We start from the raw sequence: 17,377 nt of genomic DNA on the forward strand, positions 1-17,377 counted from the left end.
GTTGTGTAATGTTGTTGGCATTTGGCGGTGCTGTTCTGTGTATGTGTTTCTGACCCCTGCTGCACACTAATTTCCTTTTGAAGGATAAATAAAGTTGAAGTTGAAAACATTGACAAGGAATCTATCCTTATCAATGTCTCAAGTCCAGTCTCCTTATCACCCTATCAGCCATACAACCTTATTTGAATGGACCTTCCCTATCTGTTAGGTTTGAGGTAATGATGAGTTTAAGTGAGAGTACAGTATTCATGTGAGAGCTTCCTAGCATATACCTAGCTGCCATTACGCCGGCTAGGATGATGTACCTGTTACAGGTTCTCACTTTTCACCTTCTGTTTGTTTGTGGTTGCTGGTGTCAAAAAGATGACAAGGACTTCATGCTACTGGCAGGACCCCTCACCTCCCAGATAGAGAAGGACGACAACCTGAATGTCTTTGACTGCAGTCGTCCTCTCCCAGCGGACACCAGAGACTACTTCCACCTCCTCCGGAGCAGGGGGGCGACTCACTTCAAAGTGCCCCTGTCCTGGGCTCACCTCCTGCCCTCAGGCCTCCCCAGTCAGCCTGATGACGCTGTGGTGAGCTGCTACCGGACCCTGCTGGAGCATCTGCTGGACTCAGGCCTCCAGCCCCTGGTGGTCTTACATCGCTCTGCTGGGCCAGAAGCCCTCCGGCCCACCTATGGGGGCTGGGAGCCCCTCTCTTCCCGAGAGCTTCTGGGAGAGCCAGGGACTACCACAGGTCTTTGAGCAGTATGCTGAGTTTGTCTTCATGACGTTTGGTGAACTGGCTCGCTCGTGGATAACACTGAGTCACCTGGAGGAGCTAGACGGTGAAGCGCAGGGTTCAGATTCTCCAACTCCGTTACAGAATGCCCTCCATGCCCATGCCAGCATCTACAATCTTTATCATCGTCTGTTCCCTGGTAACGGTAAGGTTTGATTAAAAAGAACCATAAAAAATACACCTAGTTTTACCGTTTTTATTCACCGGTCAAGACCTGGTGTTTGAGACTTGTGTTGCATATCTACAATGTGCTTATCAGTTGTATTGCACAGCCTGAGCCTTCAACCTCAATAGCATATGCATATTGCTAGGCTTATCTGAAGAGATTGTCTTTAGTTAAGTGTTGACATAACCATGACATTGTAATGTTTAGGATCTGGGGCAAAGGGAGAGAGATCATTTTGCTGACACACAAAACAATCAAATTTTTCCCTTTTACTACAAATGTTGGAAGTGTTTACTTTAAAGTGTAGTCTAGGTTGTGTTCATGTTTGGTTTGTGATATCTATATGTAGTAGTAGATCAGATAATGCAGAGTTTGTGTACATGATTTTTGGTTTATATTCAACCTGAAAGTTATGCTTTTGCTTTTCTCGCAGGGGGACGTGTATCGATTGTACTGAGCACAAGCAATCTAGCCATTCTTTCTGAACATAAATCCACGCTCACGGTACGGATAAAGCCAAGATACACCTGAAAAAATCTTTTGAGTTTTAATGATTTTGATAAGAAATTTCTCATCTACTGTATATGTATTTCCTATTTAGAGGTCCCTGGATTTCCTGCCTGTTCAGATAGAATATGACTGCATGAAATCAAACCTGGCAGAGGAGCTGAAAAGGCTACAGGTAGGCTAAGCATCAATCTCTCGCTAATCTGCTGTCATCCACTCCCCCTTCTGACAGACATACACAGATATACACAGAAAATTATTTTCCTTGATCTCACATTGTTGTTTTTCAGTGGACCAGTGGGTACATAGGCATTCTGATTTATGAAATGAATGTCAAGGGCTGTTCCTTGGACCAATTATATTCTCTAGAAGATTTTCTAAAAGGTAATTCCCCAAAAATATATTGCTGACCGTGAGTGGCAAATTGCTTCTCGTAACTTTTATAATCTAAAGTATTTGATAACAATGAATGATATTATTCATTATAATAATGAATAATAAATGTGTATTGTTATAATATTAAAGAAACAGTATACATATACATCTTTATTATTATTATTATTATTATTAAGTGAAAAAATATAAAAATGATACCATGCATATGTGTTGTGAATACATCACAGTTCTGAGTAACCAGGACCTGCCTATTTTGGGATGTTACATGGTGGACTTATTAAGTGAGCTGGTCAAGATGGACTCTACTAGGTAACAAGTAGAACCATTTGAATGTTTGACTTTGCAAAAGTAGTCTTCAGACATTCTCGTATATGTATTCTTAAACACATCATTCTTCTGCAACCAGTTTTTCAGATGAAGTCTCAGAGAGAGACTACCAGAGCCTGAGGGAAAAGTTTATAAACCAGGACCAACCAGAGTGGGACAGCTCCCTGAATGAGTCGCTCCCTTCAGGTTTCAAGTGGGCTCAAAAGTTTCCAATCACTTTACAACGGCCCTCTTTACCACCATCTGAAGTGCCATCCACATCCAAGACTGTTTGGGAGAAGTTTTCTGGTCAGTCTAATTTTGAGAGGAAACTGTATCATTACGGTAACTTCCCAGAGGGGTTCTACTGGGGAGTGGCGTCCTCAGCCTACCAGATTGAAGGAGGCTGGAACGCAGATGGGAAGGGTCCGAGTGTTTGGGACAACTTCACTCCTGGTAACATTCCTGGGAATGCTACTGGTGATGTGGCCTGTGACAGCTACAACCGTTTAGAGGAGGACCTGCAAATGCTCAGGGCTCTGGAGGTCAAGTCCTACAGATTCTCTCTGTCCTGGTCCAGAATCTTTCCCAAAGGTCTCCGCACTTCCCTCAACCAGAAAGGAGTTGACTATTATAACAAGCTCATTGACGGCCTCCTTGCTTCTAACATCACCCCCATGGTAACACTCTACCACTGGGACCTTCCTCAAGTCCTGCAAACCGTTTACGGCTGGGAAGATATCCAGATGATCAACATCTTCAATGACTACTGTGACTTCTGCTTCTCCACCTTTGGGGACAGAGTGAAGTTTTGGATGACCTTCAACCAGCCCTATACTATCGCATGGTCAGGATATGGTCTTGGGCAGATCCCACCAAATGAAGTGAATCCTGGATATGGTCCATATAAAATTGCTCATAACCTTCTGAAGGCACATGCCATGGTTTACCACACCTATGATGAAAAGTACCGTCAGTCTCAAGGAGGCTTGGTGTCCATTGCCCTCAATGCTGACTGGGCTGAACCCAAAGACATCAACGTTCCTCGGGAGATAGCTGCTGCTGATCGAGCCCTTCAGTTCCAGCTGGGATGGTTTGCACATCCTATCTTCAGGAATGGAGACTATCCCGATGCAATGAAGTGGCAGGTGGGGAATAAGAGTGAGCTCCAGGGTCTGACAGATTCAAGGCTTCCAACTTTCACTGAAAAAGAAAAGGCCTTCATCCAGGGAACTGCTGATGTCTTCTGCATAAACGCTTACACAACAAAGATAGTTCGTCACGTGACTGCCAGGCTCTCTCCTGAATCCTACGACTTTGACCAGGATTTGGGAGAGGAGGAGGACAGTGACGCCCCCACAACTGCTATCAGTAAACAGAGGGCGGTAGCATGGGGCTTACGAAGGCTCCTCAACTGGATCAAGGAAGAGTATGGAGATCCGGAAATTTACATCACAGAGAATGGAGTTGCTACAGACACCAAGACTACTGTGGATGACATTGCCAGAATATTCTACTACAAAACATATATTGATGAGGCTCTGAAAGGTAAACTTTTAAATACTTTACAATTTATCGATACAAAAAGCTTGACAGTGTTATCAGTGTCACCTTCAGTGCTTTTTACAAGGTTGCTGTAAAAGCTGCTGCAACTGTTAAGCATTTTCCTACTCTCTTTGTCTTTTGTAAACAAAGTTGCATGCTCTAATTTACATTTACATTTATTCATTTAGCAGACGCTTTTATCCAAAGCGACTTCCTAGAGAGAGCTTTACAAAAGTGCATAGGTCACTGATAACAACAAGATAGCCCCAAAAACATTGCGGGTAGCCAAAACATGAAGCACATATTGTGAACAACCAAAATAAGTGCCAAAGGGAAGAACCACAAGAGCATGTAGTTAAACAAGTTACAATTAAACAACATGAATCGCTATAAGTGCAAGTGTACCTGTAGAACAGCAAGCAACAGTAAAAAATATTTCAACAATTTAAATCAGTTACCACTAACCAACAAGAGCAGCAAGGCTCTAAGCAAGAGTCATTGCGATCCTTGAGGAAACTAACATGGGGTCCAGCAAACCATTCCTAAGTACCGTTGTGTCTTATGTCTCCACAGCTCATAACCTAGACGGTGTGAAGGTGAGAGGATACACTGCGGCATCTCTGATGGATTCCTTTGAGTGGCTCAATGGCTACACCGTAGGCTTTGGGCTGTACCATGTAGACTTCACCCAATTAAGCCGTCCTAGGACTCCTAAACGCTCAGGGTTCTACTACAGTCAGGTGATCAGGGACAATGGCTTTCCCATCACCGAGGATGAGAAGCCGCTGTATGGACACTTCAGAAAGGACTTCATCTGGAGCACAGCCACAGCCTCCTATCAGGTAACTAGTTAATTAGAACACTACAGGATATCAAGTATGATGCGGTAATTTGTAACGTCATGAACAACAAAAAGTCATTGTATTGTTTAAGCCAAGCATCTGCATCTAAAGTGTTACCGACAGATCCTTAACAGTGTTGTCTTTCCAGATTGAGGGGGGATGGAGAGCAGATGGAAAGGGCCTTAGTATTTGGGACAAGTTTGCCCACACCCCTCTCCGAGTCTTCAACGATGACACAGGAGACATCGCATGTGATAGCTACAACAAGATAGAAGAGGATGTTGCCATTTTGAAGAAGCTAAAGGTGACCCACTACCGGTTCTCCATTTCCTGGCCTAGAGTGATGCCTCAAGGCACCATTGCACACATCAACGAGGCCGGCTTGAACTACTATGACAGATTAGTAGACGCTCTTCTGGCCGCCAACATCCAACCCCATGTGAGTCTGACAAAGCCTTTGCTGAATTTTTATCAAACTATGCACACCTGACTGACTCAGCATCCAATCCTTCCTCCTTTTTTGTCCTGGTCTGATTCTGTGTTCAGATTACTCTCTATCACTGGGACCTTCCACAAGCACTACAAGACATTGGCGGGTGGGAGAATGACACCATTGTTGACAGGTTTACTGAATATGCTGACTTCATCTTTGACCGCCTAGGCCACAAAGTGAAGTTCTGGATCACCATCAACGAACCCTACAATGTAGCCAATGTTGGCCATGGCTATGGTGCTGCTGCCCCAGGTAACAGACAGCACTATGGAAGCAAATCAGTGGCTTCAGAAATTCAAATAGAACAAAATTCAGGCAGCTCAAATGGAGAAATTCAGATCCCAATACTTTCAGCCAAATTTTGTTTTGCGAAGAAACTTTTAGCAGAATGTCTTTCTTGCCCAAATATTTTGAAAAAAAAAATTGGGGGACTAAATATTTCTTGCCCCCCAAAAAACTTCAACTTTGGCTACAATGCCTAAATATTTGACCTGAAAAAATTTGACCCGAAAATAATTTGACCCCCAAAAAATTGACCCCCAAAATTTCTGATGGCAACATTTGGGATGCTGCAATGTTACATCCAATTTTTCCAGAAAATCATTTTTCTGCAAATATTTTTGGGGCAAAACTATTTTTGCCAAAAAGTTTTGGGATCTTTGCTTTTTCATCCTGCTCAGGTGTTGTAAGAAGTAGAATTGATGTCATAGATTAAATATTAAAGATAGACACAGTTCAAGTCTCTGACTCATAGCTCCATCTATGGGCAGGCATCAGCTTCAGACCGGGCACGCTGCCCTACATTGTGGGCCACAACCTGATCAAGGCTCATGCCGAGGCGTGGCACCTCTACAACTCCACCTACCGAGCAAAGCAGGGCGGCATCATCTCCATCACAATCAACTCTGATTGGTCAGAGCCTCGGAATCCCAACAAGCAGGAGGATGTGGATGCAGCACGGCGGGTCGTACAGGTACTGTGTCATGTAGAGATGTGAGAGATTACAGGTACTGTGTCATGTAGAGATGTGAGAGATTACAGGTACTGTGTCATGTAGAGATGTGAGAGATTACAGGTACTGTGTCATGTAGAGATGTGAGAGATTACAGGTACTGTGTCATGTAGAGATGTGAGAGATTACAGGTACTGTGTCATGTAGAGATGTGAGAGGTAGCTACACACTTCCAATAACTAAGATACTAATGTACTAAGATAACAATGTGTAAAAAAGGGGGGAATGATGGTTGGTTTTCTGGCTGTGAGTATGTAGCTCTGTGTTTTCTGTTATCTGGTTGATTTATGTGTTTACAACATCTGACCCTTTCCAATAACGTGCTGTTGCTGCAGTTCTACATAGGCTGGTTTGCTCACCCTGTATTCAACGGAGACTATAGTGAAACAATGAAGACCATCATTCGAGAGAGAAGCCTTGCTGCTGGCTTGAAAAAGTCTCGGTATGCAAATTATAATTTTAGCACCATACCTACTGTAAATGTCCTCAGATCAAAATTCATCCAATCTGAGCGGTGTTGGCTAAAATGGGCTAATATACAAAATATTCACATGTTGATCTTGTTAAAGATTAGTGCCTATAATGTAGATGGAGTATCTTATACACACATTTTGTTAGTTATTTATGCATTACTAATATTTCGACCAAAAATGATTTGCTTTGTCTGTGCTTTGTCATCTTTTCTACTACTAAGAAATCAGTACCAAATCATCCCTTGTGCTCATTATATTGACAACGGTGAAATTAAGAAGTTTATTTTAATGGTAGATAACTGTATCGTGGTCTTTCCACAGACTTCCTGAGTTTACCCCTGAGCAGATCAAGAGGATAAAAGGCACCCATGATTACTTTGGGTTCAACCACTACACCACTGTCCTGGCCTTTCCTGTGGCCTATGGGAATCTGCAGCACTATGATGCTGATAGGTGAGACTGGAAGCCTATGACCTTGTGCTTTTGACACCACACCCTAACTGATACTGGCATGTATAAAGTCATTTTTATGAAAAAAATGTGTTGCATGATTACTGTTTGTTTTACTACACAGTGTGTCAAATCATCTTTTCCCCTCATGTGTATCAGGGGTGCAGGGACAATCGCAGACCGTAGCTGGCTTGATTCGGGTTCCTCCTGGCTAAAGGTCTCTCCTTTCGGATTCAGAAAAATTCTTAACTTTATTAAAGAAGAATATGGAAACCCTCCCATCATTATCACAGAAAACGGCATTTCGGAACGAGGTCCTGTGAACCTCAACGACATTCACAGATCCCACTACCATGACAGCTACATCAATCAACTCCTCAAGGGTATCAAACAATCATATTCCCTTAGACAGGGGCAATAGCTCATATATATATAATACTGTATATATATATACGTATATACGTATATGTATATATATGTATATATATATAATAACCGTAAGCACCTTGATAGATGGACAGTAGCGATATAAACTTATCTGACTTTATTCCGTTTGTACTTCAATGCATTCGTACAAGTAAAGTGAAAGAAAAATTACCTCCAAAAACAAAGGATAACAATAACAATATGAGAAATGCCAATTTAAGTCAATTTTAAGTATTAGATGGTAAAAGTGGCAGAGTTTCTAATGCAAACAAATCCTTTATTTTAGCATATCTGCTGGATAAAGTGGACATTCGAGGATACACCGCCTGGTCTTTAATGGACAATCTGGAGTGGGCCACCGGGTTTAGTGAGAGATTCGGACTGTTCTATGTGAATCACTCTGACCCAAGTCTTCCCCGCGTAGCCAAAGGTTCTGTAGCTCGCTATGCTGCTATCATCACCTGCAACGGCTTTCCTGATCCGGCTCTGGGACCCCACGAGTGCCTGAACCCAGACCCCGAAGGTAGAGTGTGTGTGTGTGTGTGTGTGTGTGTGTCCCACTGTTGGGACTGTCTTTCACACTAGCAACAAGCATCTGATATATTGCTGATATTACACCGTTCATTTTTTGTGTTTTTGTTTTAAGATGTAATAGTACACATAAAGTAGACAGAAAGTCAATTGAAGGGATTTTTTCACATATTTAATAGACAGTAATTGCTCACTGCACAGTTTGTCATACCAAGACTATGCTTTATAAAACATTGGCTGGTCAATGAATATCCTTTTCCTTCATTTTATTCTTGCCACAGGTACGATTGTACCTCCAACACTCCCTACCGCTGTGAATGCTGTGAGTTTCCTGGGTATGGATCTGTCATCTGAAGATGCAGAAGTTGGTCTCTATGTCATCTTCTCTCTTCTCCTAGCGGCTGCTCTGTCAGTCTTCACCATGGCCTACTGCTTCTTCAAGACAAAACAGAGGAACAAACGATCCAATGTGGAAACTATACAGTTTGATAAAAGGGAGAAATTCTAAGGAGAACGGTCTTCAAATGAGTCACCTGGACAATAACTCATTCTTACAAAGCCGGCATGACAGTAAACCCAGCTAATACTTGCATTTGCAAGTGGTTGGACTTACTTCATATCAATAGCAATGCATATTTAATAGTGGTGTGGTAATATATGGATTATTCTATAATACTTTCACATCAAGCTGGCTTGTAGCTTCCTTGCTTCATACTTAAGCAGATACATGTGGGACTGTGTGGGAATTGCTAAATCAGAAAAGTGTTTTCTACAAGAATCACAGTAATTCAGTTTTTATGTTATTCAGTCCAGTGCATATGTTTGTATGATTTAAAGTGACACCAGAAGCAGAATTACTCTGATGAAACGGATACATTCTTTCTATTTCAAAATGTTTCATTGTTCTTGTATGTGCTTACAAAAGGTCTAAATAAATCACCAGTGAATACGCATTTGTCTTGCTTTGTCAATTAACAATGAATAATGAATAATGAATAATGAACTCATACTCCCAACTAACACAACTGGACCTCACATGTCAAAATAGGTTCCTGATCTTACAGGCAGCAAGATGTACGTCCTTGTACATCTGATTTGTATTTGTTTATTTAGTATGTACAAATTACTGCTGATTAACCTCATGAAGCTTATTTGATAAATAATAAATTCAATGTGTGGTCATCACATTAATTGTATTTCTTCGATCTCTTGTATTATGAGCTTAGTTAAGACCTTGGTTTCAGGGTCAGCGGTACAATTACCAGTACTATCACTACAAGATACACATCAACAGTGAACTGTCTTGAGAGCCTCAAGAAAAACAAGGTCTCTCCTGCCAGTTAATCAGTACCTGGCATACACTCCTCAACTTAAGAGAAGCTACGTTTGTAAGTTTGTGTGCTTTGTAGTAATGACAAGCCAGACTGGCACATGCTGTACATCGAGTACTTTTCATCTTGGGATGAGGGATGTAAAAATACAAGACCCATTTTTCTTTAGCTTCTAAAGGAATTGACATTCAGATCAGAAATGTATTATTCGGTTTGCTTATGTCACCTCCCTGCCTTTATCAGAAATAATATGGCAATTATAATCATTCCAAGCACAATAAATCATCACAATAACAAAGGTCTATGACCATCAAATCCTTATGAAATGATTTAAGTAGTTATGAAACCACGTAATGGTTATGAAACGTAAAGTTCATGTGTGAAAGTTCAAGATTGTAAATATCAACACAATAAAATGTGTGTGATGCATGGACTCAACAAACTACCCTCACTTGTACACAATGATGTATCTGTGGAGGGTTCTCTCCCTTCAACTGCTTGGTATCTATAGCTGACTTTGTTATGAAGAGAATGGAGAACAGCACTTCATGCTACTGGCAGGACCCCTCACCTCCCAGATAGAGAAGGACGACAACCTGAATGTCTTTGACTGCAGTCGTCCTCTCCCAGCGGACACCAGAGACTACTTCCACCTCCTCCGGAGCAGGGGGGCGACTCACTTCAAAGTGCCCCTGTCCTGGGCTCACCTCCTGCCCTCAGGCCTCCCCAGTCAGCCTGATGACGCTGTGGTGAGCTGCTACCGGACCCTGCTGGAGCATCTGCTGGACTCAGGCCTCCAGCCCCTGGTGGTCTTACATCGCTCTGCTGGGCCAGAAGCCCTCCGGCCCACCTATGGGGGCTGGGAGCCCCTCTCTTCCCGAGAGCTTCTGGGAGAGCCAGGGACTACCACAGGTCTTTGAGCAGATTGCTGAATACACCTTCCTGGAGTTTGGAAGGCTTGCACGCTGTTGGGTGACACTGAGCCACCTTGATGAACTGGGAGATGCAGGGCTCCAAAATGCTCTCTACGCCCACGCCAACATCTACCATCTTTACCATCGCATGTTTCCTGGCAAAGGTGAGACCTATCTTTGATTTGATGGATTATGTCTTGTATTTATCGCATGAGAATTATTTTGAGTGAACACTGCAAACATTCATGCATAACTAAAAGAGACTTAAGTGTGCTGCATTTCTTTAGTTAAGATTTAATGTATAATCACGGTTATACAGGTATATTGAGGATATTTATTGCATGCATGTTCGAGTTGGCTCTTTGTAATCATGACCATTATCTGTAACCTCTCATCAATCATTAACTGCTAACAGCTTTCCATATCTGTTCATCTACAGTCACGTAGAGGGATTTACTGCAGCGCTTACTACAAAGACACAGATACTTAGAGTCTAAAGCTTCATTAACACATGAAAACAAGAACAACACTCACTGCTGGCCCATTGTAGCCTCATATTTGGGGGAAAGTATCACTAGGGGTGAGCATAGATATGTATAAAGGGTAGATGTCTCGTCCGCGTTGCCGGACAACGGAGTCGAACGTCCGCACATGGCGGCCATCTTGCTACAGTCAACTCGCTCACCCATAACATTGTGTTGATGCTACATGTACTTTTTAAATGACCATAGCAAGATGGCCGCCATGTGCGGACGTTCTAGACTCCGCCGTAAGACATCTAGTCTTTATATATATCTATGGGGGTGAGGGTGGATTGCCCCCACCATGAGAGAAATGACTTCCTGAATGAGTTGTTCCCTCCAGGCTTCCAGTGGACTACTTCCAGTCAGTCCTTCAAGGTTGAGGGTGGCTGGTCTGAAGATGGGAAAGGGGAGACAATCTGGGACCTTTATGGTCATGAGAGTCAGACGGCTGACCTTGCCTGTGACAGTTACCACAAGGTGGAGTATGATGTGCACCTGCTCCGAGGTCTCCAAGTAAACACCTACCAGTTCCTCATCTCCTGGGCCCGCATTTCCCCCTCCGGCCACCAGGGGGGCCGTTCTGAGAAAGGGCCTCTGTACTACGACAAGCTCCTCAACACTCTGATTGAGTCTGGCATTGAACCGGCTGTCACCTTGCACCACTGGGACCTTCCTCAAGCTCTCAAAGACTGTGGAGGACAGACCAATGCCTCCATCATAGAAGCCTTTAAAGACTACGCTGACTACACAGCCTGGCCCATGACGGACCAGGCTGTGTTTTGAACCCACCTTAGTGCAGGGGTGGTTTTAGGCACGGGCGGACCGGGCATTTTTTCATGTCACGTGGGGGGCGCACGAGCATAAAATAGATAAATAAAAATCTCTGCGCTGCGAAGCGGTTTTCTCTTTTCTATCATTTCACTGTGTGGTGAATTGGCAAATTGGCGCCCCCTTCAGGCAGCTGCAGGCACCCCTGCTTGCTGAGAAGGTGCCGAGACCCAGTCAGCTCATCTGACTGGGTCTCCCAAATGGAACGGACAATTCATAATATTATAAATATAGGCCTAAAGTTCCTGCACATTTTTGTTTTTTTTAATTGTGTGAAATGGCGAATTAAAAAAAATGGGTATAGGCTAATTCTTACGTTTGTTAGCCTTTTTGCTATGATGCTTGCTATGCAACAACAATATTTCGGTTTTAACTCAACAAACACGAGATAAAATTTCACCATAATAGTGTGCTTTGCAACAAAACTGTTACAAGTTCAGTTATTATTTATTTTCATTATTTAGGTTGGGCCCTGTAATTAGCCAACGGAATTTTCAAATCTGTAGGTAGTTTCAAAGACGAACATTTGCTATTTGCTACAACTATATTTCGTGACAAAGTATAGTTTAACGTCATAACTAAAAGTGTTCCTCCCTAAAAGTTATATTAATATAGCATGTAATAACAGACATTTAGCTTGTAAGGGCATGTTTATGTAACCCTCCTATTATGTTTGGTGTCAATTTGACCCCAGGCTGTTTTAGCTGTATAGAACATAATGGGGGAGGGGGGGGGGCGCGAAGGGCATCTCGCCCTGGGTGTAATTCAATGTAGAACCGCCACTGCCTTAGTGAATGTAGAAATCAAACCTTTGAGACTCACTGTCCTCTGAAATCAACCCTACAGTTTGAATGCCATTTCTCACTATATTTGAAGATTTGTTTGTGTCAGTGTAAAACTTATACTTGTGTATAATATTAATAAAAGGTACAGCTACTGTATGTATCTTCAAAAACATTTGTTGTCAGTGTCATCCGTTGACCACCAGGGGGCGCTAACACATCATTACACATCATCACAGGCAAACCATTTTCACCTACCAACAAACAACCAGACAAACAGGGATGTTGATGCTCCTGTAAACTTGAAAGTATTTTGTGTGCCTGAAGAAGGTGTTAGAGTTGGTGTACAACATGACAACTCCAAATGTTCAGAACAACTAACAGTACCTATAGCTTACAGTAAGACAACAATTATCTGCAGGTCTATACTGCTTATACAGACCTTCACTCCACAGACCTGTGGACAGTCTGTATTGCATTATATATTTATGAGACCGGATGTCTTACTCTAGATTATCTTTGCACTTAAAAGTCCAAATAAGTGCATTTTCTCATGTCATATTAATGGTGCAATAATTTCATAAATTATATACATCCGGTGTTTTCCCCATTGCCTTAAAAATATGTTTTGGTGAAGATTTATCATGACACAATGCTGCCCATGGTGAACACACAGGATAAAACAGTTGAACTGCTACGTTTCGTCAGCAAGTGCACGTCATCAGACCCCAAACAGAGTGAAGAACATTGAAAAGCTACAGCGCAAGAAGTACTGAGAGAAAACACGGCCCTCGTCAGGCCCCTACTTGGACCTCAAGACCTGTTTTTCAGACCAACACTCCATCTCCACAGGAAGTGCGTGTTAACTCTCCACAGGTGGATCTTCTGCATGGTTCCCCCCTCAGTGGTCCCCCCCTCAGTGGTCCCCCCCCTCAGTGGTTCCCCCCTCAGTGGTCCCCCCCTCAGTGGTCCCCCCCCTCAGTGGTTCCCCCCTCAGTGGTCCCCCCCTCAGTGGTCCCCCCCTCAGTGGTCCCCCCCTCAGTGGTCCCCCCCCTCAGTGGTCCCCCCCCTCAGTGGTCCCCCCCTCAGTGGTCCCCCCCCTCAGTGGTCCCCCCCTCAGTGGTCCCCCCCTCAGTGGTCCCCCCCTCAGTGGTCCCCCCCTCAGTGGTCCCCCCCCTCAGTGGTCCCCCCCTCAGTGGTCCCCCCCTCAGTGGTCCCCCCCCTCAGTGGTCCCCCCCCTCAGTGGTCCCCCCCTCAGTGGTCCCCCCCTCAGTGGTCCCCCCCCTCAGTGGTCCCCCCCTCAGTGGTCCCCCCCCTCAGTGGTCCCCCCCCTCAGTGGTCCCCCCCTCAGTGGTCCCCCCCTCAGTGGTCCCCCCCCTCAGTGGTCCCCCCCCTCAGTGGTCCCCCCCCTCAGTGGTCCCCCCCTCAGTGGTCCCCCCCTCAGTGGTCCCCCCCTCAGTGGTCCCCCCCCCTCAGTGGTCCCCCCCCTCAGTGGTCCCCCCCTCAGTGGTCCCCCCCCTCAGTGGTCCCCCCCTCAGTGGTCCCCCCCCCTCAGTGGTCCCCCCCCTCAGTGGTCCCCCCCCTCAGTGGTCCCGCCCAGCAGGGGGTCCGGTCAATCCCCTCAACACCCTGAGCCGGCAGACTGCTCCGACTCACGCAACGCTGCCAAACACCTTCGATGCCGGTTCCACGTTCACTTGCCTGGATAAACAAAGGGTACTTTTTTTCCAGTACTTTGGGTATGTTTGCTTTGAGAACTGACACGCTTTGTCTGTGAATGTAGAAGATTCTTATTGTATTGTTAAGTGGAAGCAGGTGACATTTACCAACCATTTTTTGTTAAATGTCCATTGATTTTTATCTTGCTTGAATAGCACATTGCACCCAAGCCATTTCTTAGTAGTTCTTTCAGGAACAATGAGAAAGAGTTGTGCTGGTCTGTGTGAGGGAGGGATGGTGTCTGCAGGAGCAAAAGGTCCGACAGGGTTCTTGCAAAGCCTGTGACTGGAGAGATCGTGCACTACAATCTATGATGGTATATTTGTGGCATTTGAAATAAACTTTTGTAAAACTCAACAGTTTGTTTTAGGCTTGGAATGACTAGAATCAAACCTAAAATACCAAGAATGAAACAAAGCTATAGCCAGGCGAACCTATAGTTTGGTATTTCATGTAGTTCATGTGGTTACGTTATCCTATGTGTTAAACCTCGTGTACATCTCTGTATTGAAGAGAAAGTCAATTCATGGAGCTACATATATTCACTTTCATTGAGGAAAAGGGTTTTTGTGTATGAACACAGTGGTGTGTTTTTCTCTCTCTGCAGAGCCTTGGTTGTGTCACACACTCCCTTTCCAGGAAAGAGGCAGAGGGCTTCTTCCCAGAGCCCCGCCCCCCCCCCCCCGGGATTGGACAAGGAATGAGACCCCCCCCCCCTCCAACCCCCCCCCCCCTCCAACCCCCCCCCCCCCCTCCAACCCCCCCCCCCTCCAACCCCCCCCCCCCTCCAACCCCGCCCCAAACCGAGCAGAAATATTTTCTCTTCAATAATAGCAATGTAATACTGGAAGAATGTTTCCAGCTGGGAGCCAGCGATATGATCCACCACCCTCTTAAAAACACACAGCCTGCGGGCTTCTCTGTAACCCTTCTGAGCTCCGCAGAGTGTTGATGCAGAGTATGTTTGTAAGTGCTACTCCAGTGTAGAGTACGGTGACTATATTTCAGACCAGTGTTTTGCTTTAACTGCTGCGCTGTCTGGGTGTTGACAGCAGAACATCTTGTGTGAATACTTACTTTTTATCAAGATATACATAGTGGAATAATTCGATTTAGCGTAATCCATGAATGGAAAAAGATGGATGACAAATCCAGTACAGTGGACATACTAGTCCCACCCAGTACCTTCTATGTTACACTTGATCCTACCAGAGACACTCAGTTTGATGCATTTGTGAATCGCAAGCTCCTTTTCCGTTCATCTGACGTGCTAGTGGCATGGACTAAGGATGGGAAATAACGTTCCTGATGACAATCCTCACATGCTGAAGATGAAGCGCAAATCTTTTTACTGAAATCCTTTTCCATGGGCTCAGACAGGCTTGGCCCTGGGAACCTCAAAGAGGGGAAAATGGCTTTGATTTCACAAGAAGAAACAGAGCTGTTCTCACAGTTTCTGTTTTTGGGGAAGCAAGTCTTTGGTTTCCCTGAGTCGTACGATGTAGCTTAAAGTCATGTTGACCGCAAAAAGCCTCATGTTCATAGAGATGACACTGTTGTTGGACACAGATATGCTTCACAAATAATTCATGCAAAGGTATTGAATTTGGTTATTTATGTCCCCTCATAGAAACTGCTTGTTAAATAAATCACAGTGTAGAGGTAATTTATGTTACTGTACATTTAAAAGAAATGAGTGTGTGAGTATAAAAATTCAACAAAAATAGTTGTGACATGCAACATGTGGCAACTTTAGAGATTTTGCATTTTGTGCACTTTTTATTTTAAAAAAATATTCAAAATATTGTAGGCTTATAAATGTTCATTGGGTTGTTGTTGTGTCTGGTCTCTGTGGCAACCTTGGATGTGGTCATTCAGGTTGGATAGCATGTAGCTGTCTGTAAAGTTTTACAAGGCTCATTAGTGAAGCGGGCACACACAGTAACACACGTGTGGGTGAGGGGCGTCTGACGAGAGAGGCCTGCTGGGTACAGAAAGTGGCCTCCAGCTCCACACCAGACATTTTATATCTACTGAAATGAAATGATTGTGAGTAGGAGTTTCTAAAACTGCCTTGGATAGACCAGTGACAGCATTAGTCACAGTCCATTTAATCAGATCTGCACAGTGTTATGGTGGTTACATGTCTCAGCTCCATGAGTTTGAAACCCCTGCTCGGTAAAAGAAACCCCGGTCATCTCAGCACGAGAACAGTCCTGCAGCTCCTCCATCACTATCATCATCATGCTATTGCAGAATCTAATTTCTTCTTCACTCCCTTACGCCGTTTTACTAGCTAAATACTGTGTTTGGTCTCTGTTTGGTTGGCAGTTTACAGGTCCCTACACAAAATAAAACTGGAGTGGAAACTGGAGCAGGAAATTGAAAAGAGTGATCCCTGTTGTGTTGTGGGTACCACTGTGCTTTCCGGATCTTTCCTTTGAACACGCCAGTCACTTCTAGCCACCAGATGTTGGTTTGTCTAGACCCCTCTGAAAGTTTGAGAAAAAAAATACCTCAAAGTATTGAGTTGATGGAGGATGGTGTGGTGCTGATTTTGGCAGGTCTGGATTGGTCATTCAAGACATTTGGGGGCTGTGTGAGTATTGGTGCATTCCCAATGTTGACTGGCTGGCTGGCTGGCTGGCTGGCTGGCTGGCTGGCAGGCTGGCAGGCTGGCAGGCTGTCTCTGGCACTTGCAGTGAAACAGCAGGATTGCCAACAGCTGGCGAACAGCCAACTGAAGGTTTGCAGGATGAACAAAATGCATCAATGTTTACCAAGGGTCAGACAGCATTACCAAGGGTCAAATACAAGTTCAGCTTCCTGCGCACAACTGACTCTCACAGACTGAAGTCACGCAGACTGAAGTCACGCAGACTGAAGTCTCGCAGACTGAAGTCACGCAGACTGAAGTCTCGCAGACTGAAGTCACGCAGACTGAAGTCACGCAGACTGAAGTCTCGCAGACTGAAGTCACGCAGACTGAAGTCACGCAGACTGAAGTCACGCAGACTGAAGTCTCGCAGACTGAAGTCACGCAGACTGAAGTCACGCAGACTGAAGTCACGCAGACTGAAGTCACGCAGACTTTTATACATTTCCTGTATGCAAATGCCCTCCATAGTAAATAGTAACTCCTTGTTTGTGTACACTTACTTGGTGATTAAACTTGATTCTGATTCTGATTCCCTTCTCTCTCTTTTCTGTTCCCTTGTGAAGACAGTTGTGATCACCAGACTGTGCTGATTAGCATAGCCATTACATGGCTGGGTCATAGGCTGACATGCAGGGCCTTTGTTGCTGGGTTATTCAGAGAAATTATCTGTTTTATAAAAGGTTAATT

General features: G+C 44.3%; 1 protein-coding gene across 1 annotated transcript; it reads left to right on the forward strand.

Annotated features, from left to right (window-relative positions):
- Positions 1-296: 296 nt before the first annotated feature.
- LOC134016953 (lactase/phlorizin hydrolase-like) lies at positions 297-8,880 on the forward strand. The gene is made up of 16 exons (XM_062456198.1): positions 297-700; positions 732-931; positions 1,386-1,456; positions 1,554-1,634; positions 1,750-1,843; positions 2,083-2,164; positions 2,262-3,709; positions 4,280-4,548; positions 4,697-4,987; positions 5,095-5,293; positions 5,812-6,014; positions 6,389-6,495; positions 6,848-6,979; positions 7,136-7,359; positions 7,689-7,925; positions 8,215-8,880. Exons 1-16 carry the CDS (start codon positions 297-299, stop codon positions 8,439-8,441), a joined length of 4,269 nt encoding a protein of 1,422 aa, XP_062312182.1. The 3' UTR covers positions 8,442-8,880.
- Positions 8,881-17,377: the final 8,497 nt, after the last annotated feature.

This window comes from Osmerus eperlanus, chromosome 3 (genome assembly GCF_963692335.1).
Source record: "Osmerus eperlanus chromosome 3, fOsmEpe2.1, whole genome shotgun sequence".
Lineage (NCBI taxonomy): Eukaryota > Metazoa > Chordata > Actinopteri > Osmeriformes > Osmeridae > Osmerus > Osmerus eperlanus.

Coding starts and splice junctions, on each gene's coding strand:
- LOC134016953 (XM_062456198.1), top strand. CDS start 297: ATGATGTACCTGTTACAGGTTCTCACTTTTCACCTTCTGTTTGTTTGT. Junction 932..1,385: donor TCGTCTGTTCCCTGGTAACG/GTAAGGTTTGAT, acceptor CTTTTCTCGCAG/GGGGACGTGTATCGATTGTA. Junction 3,710..4,279: donor TATTGATGAGGCTCTGAAAG/GTAAACTTTTAA, acceptor ATGTCTCCACAG/CTCATAACCTAGACGGTGTG.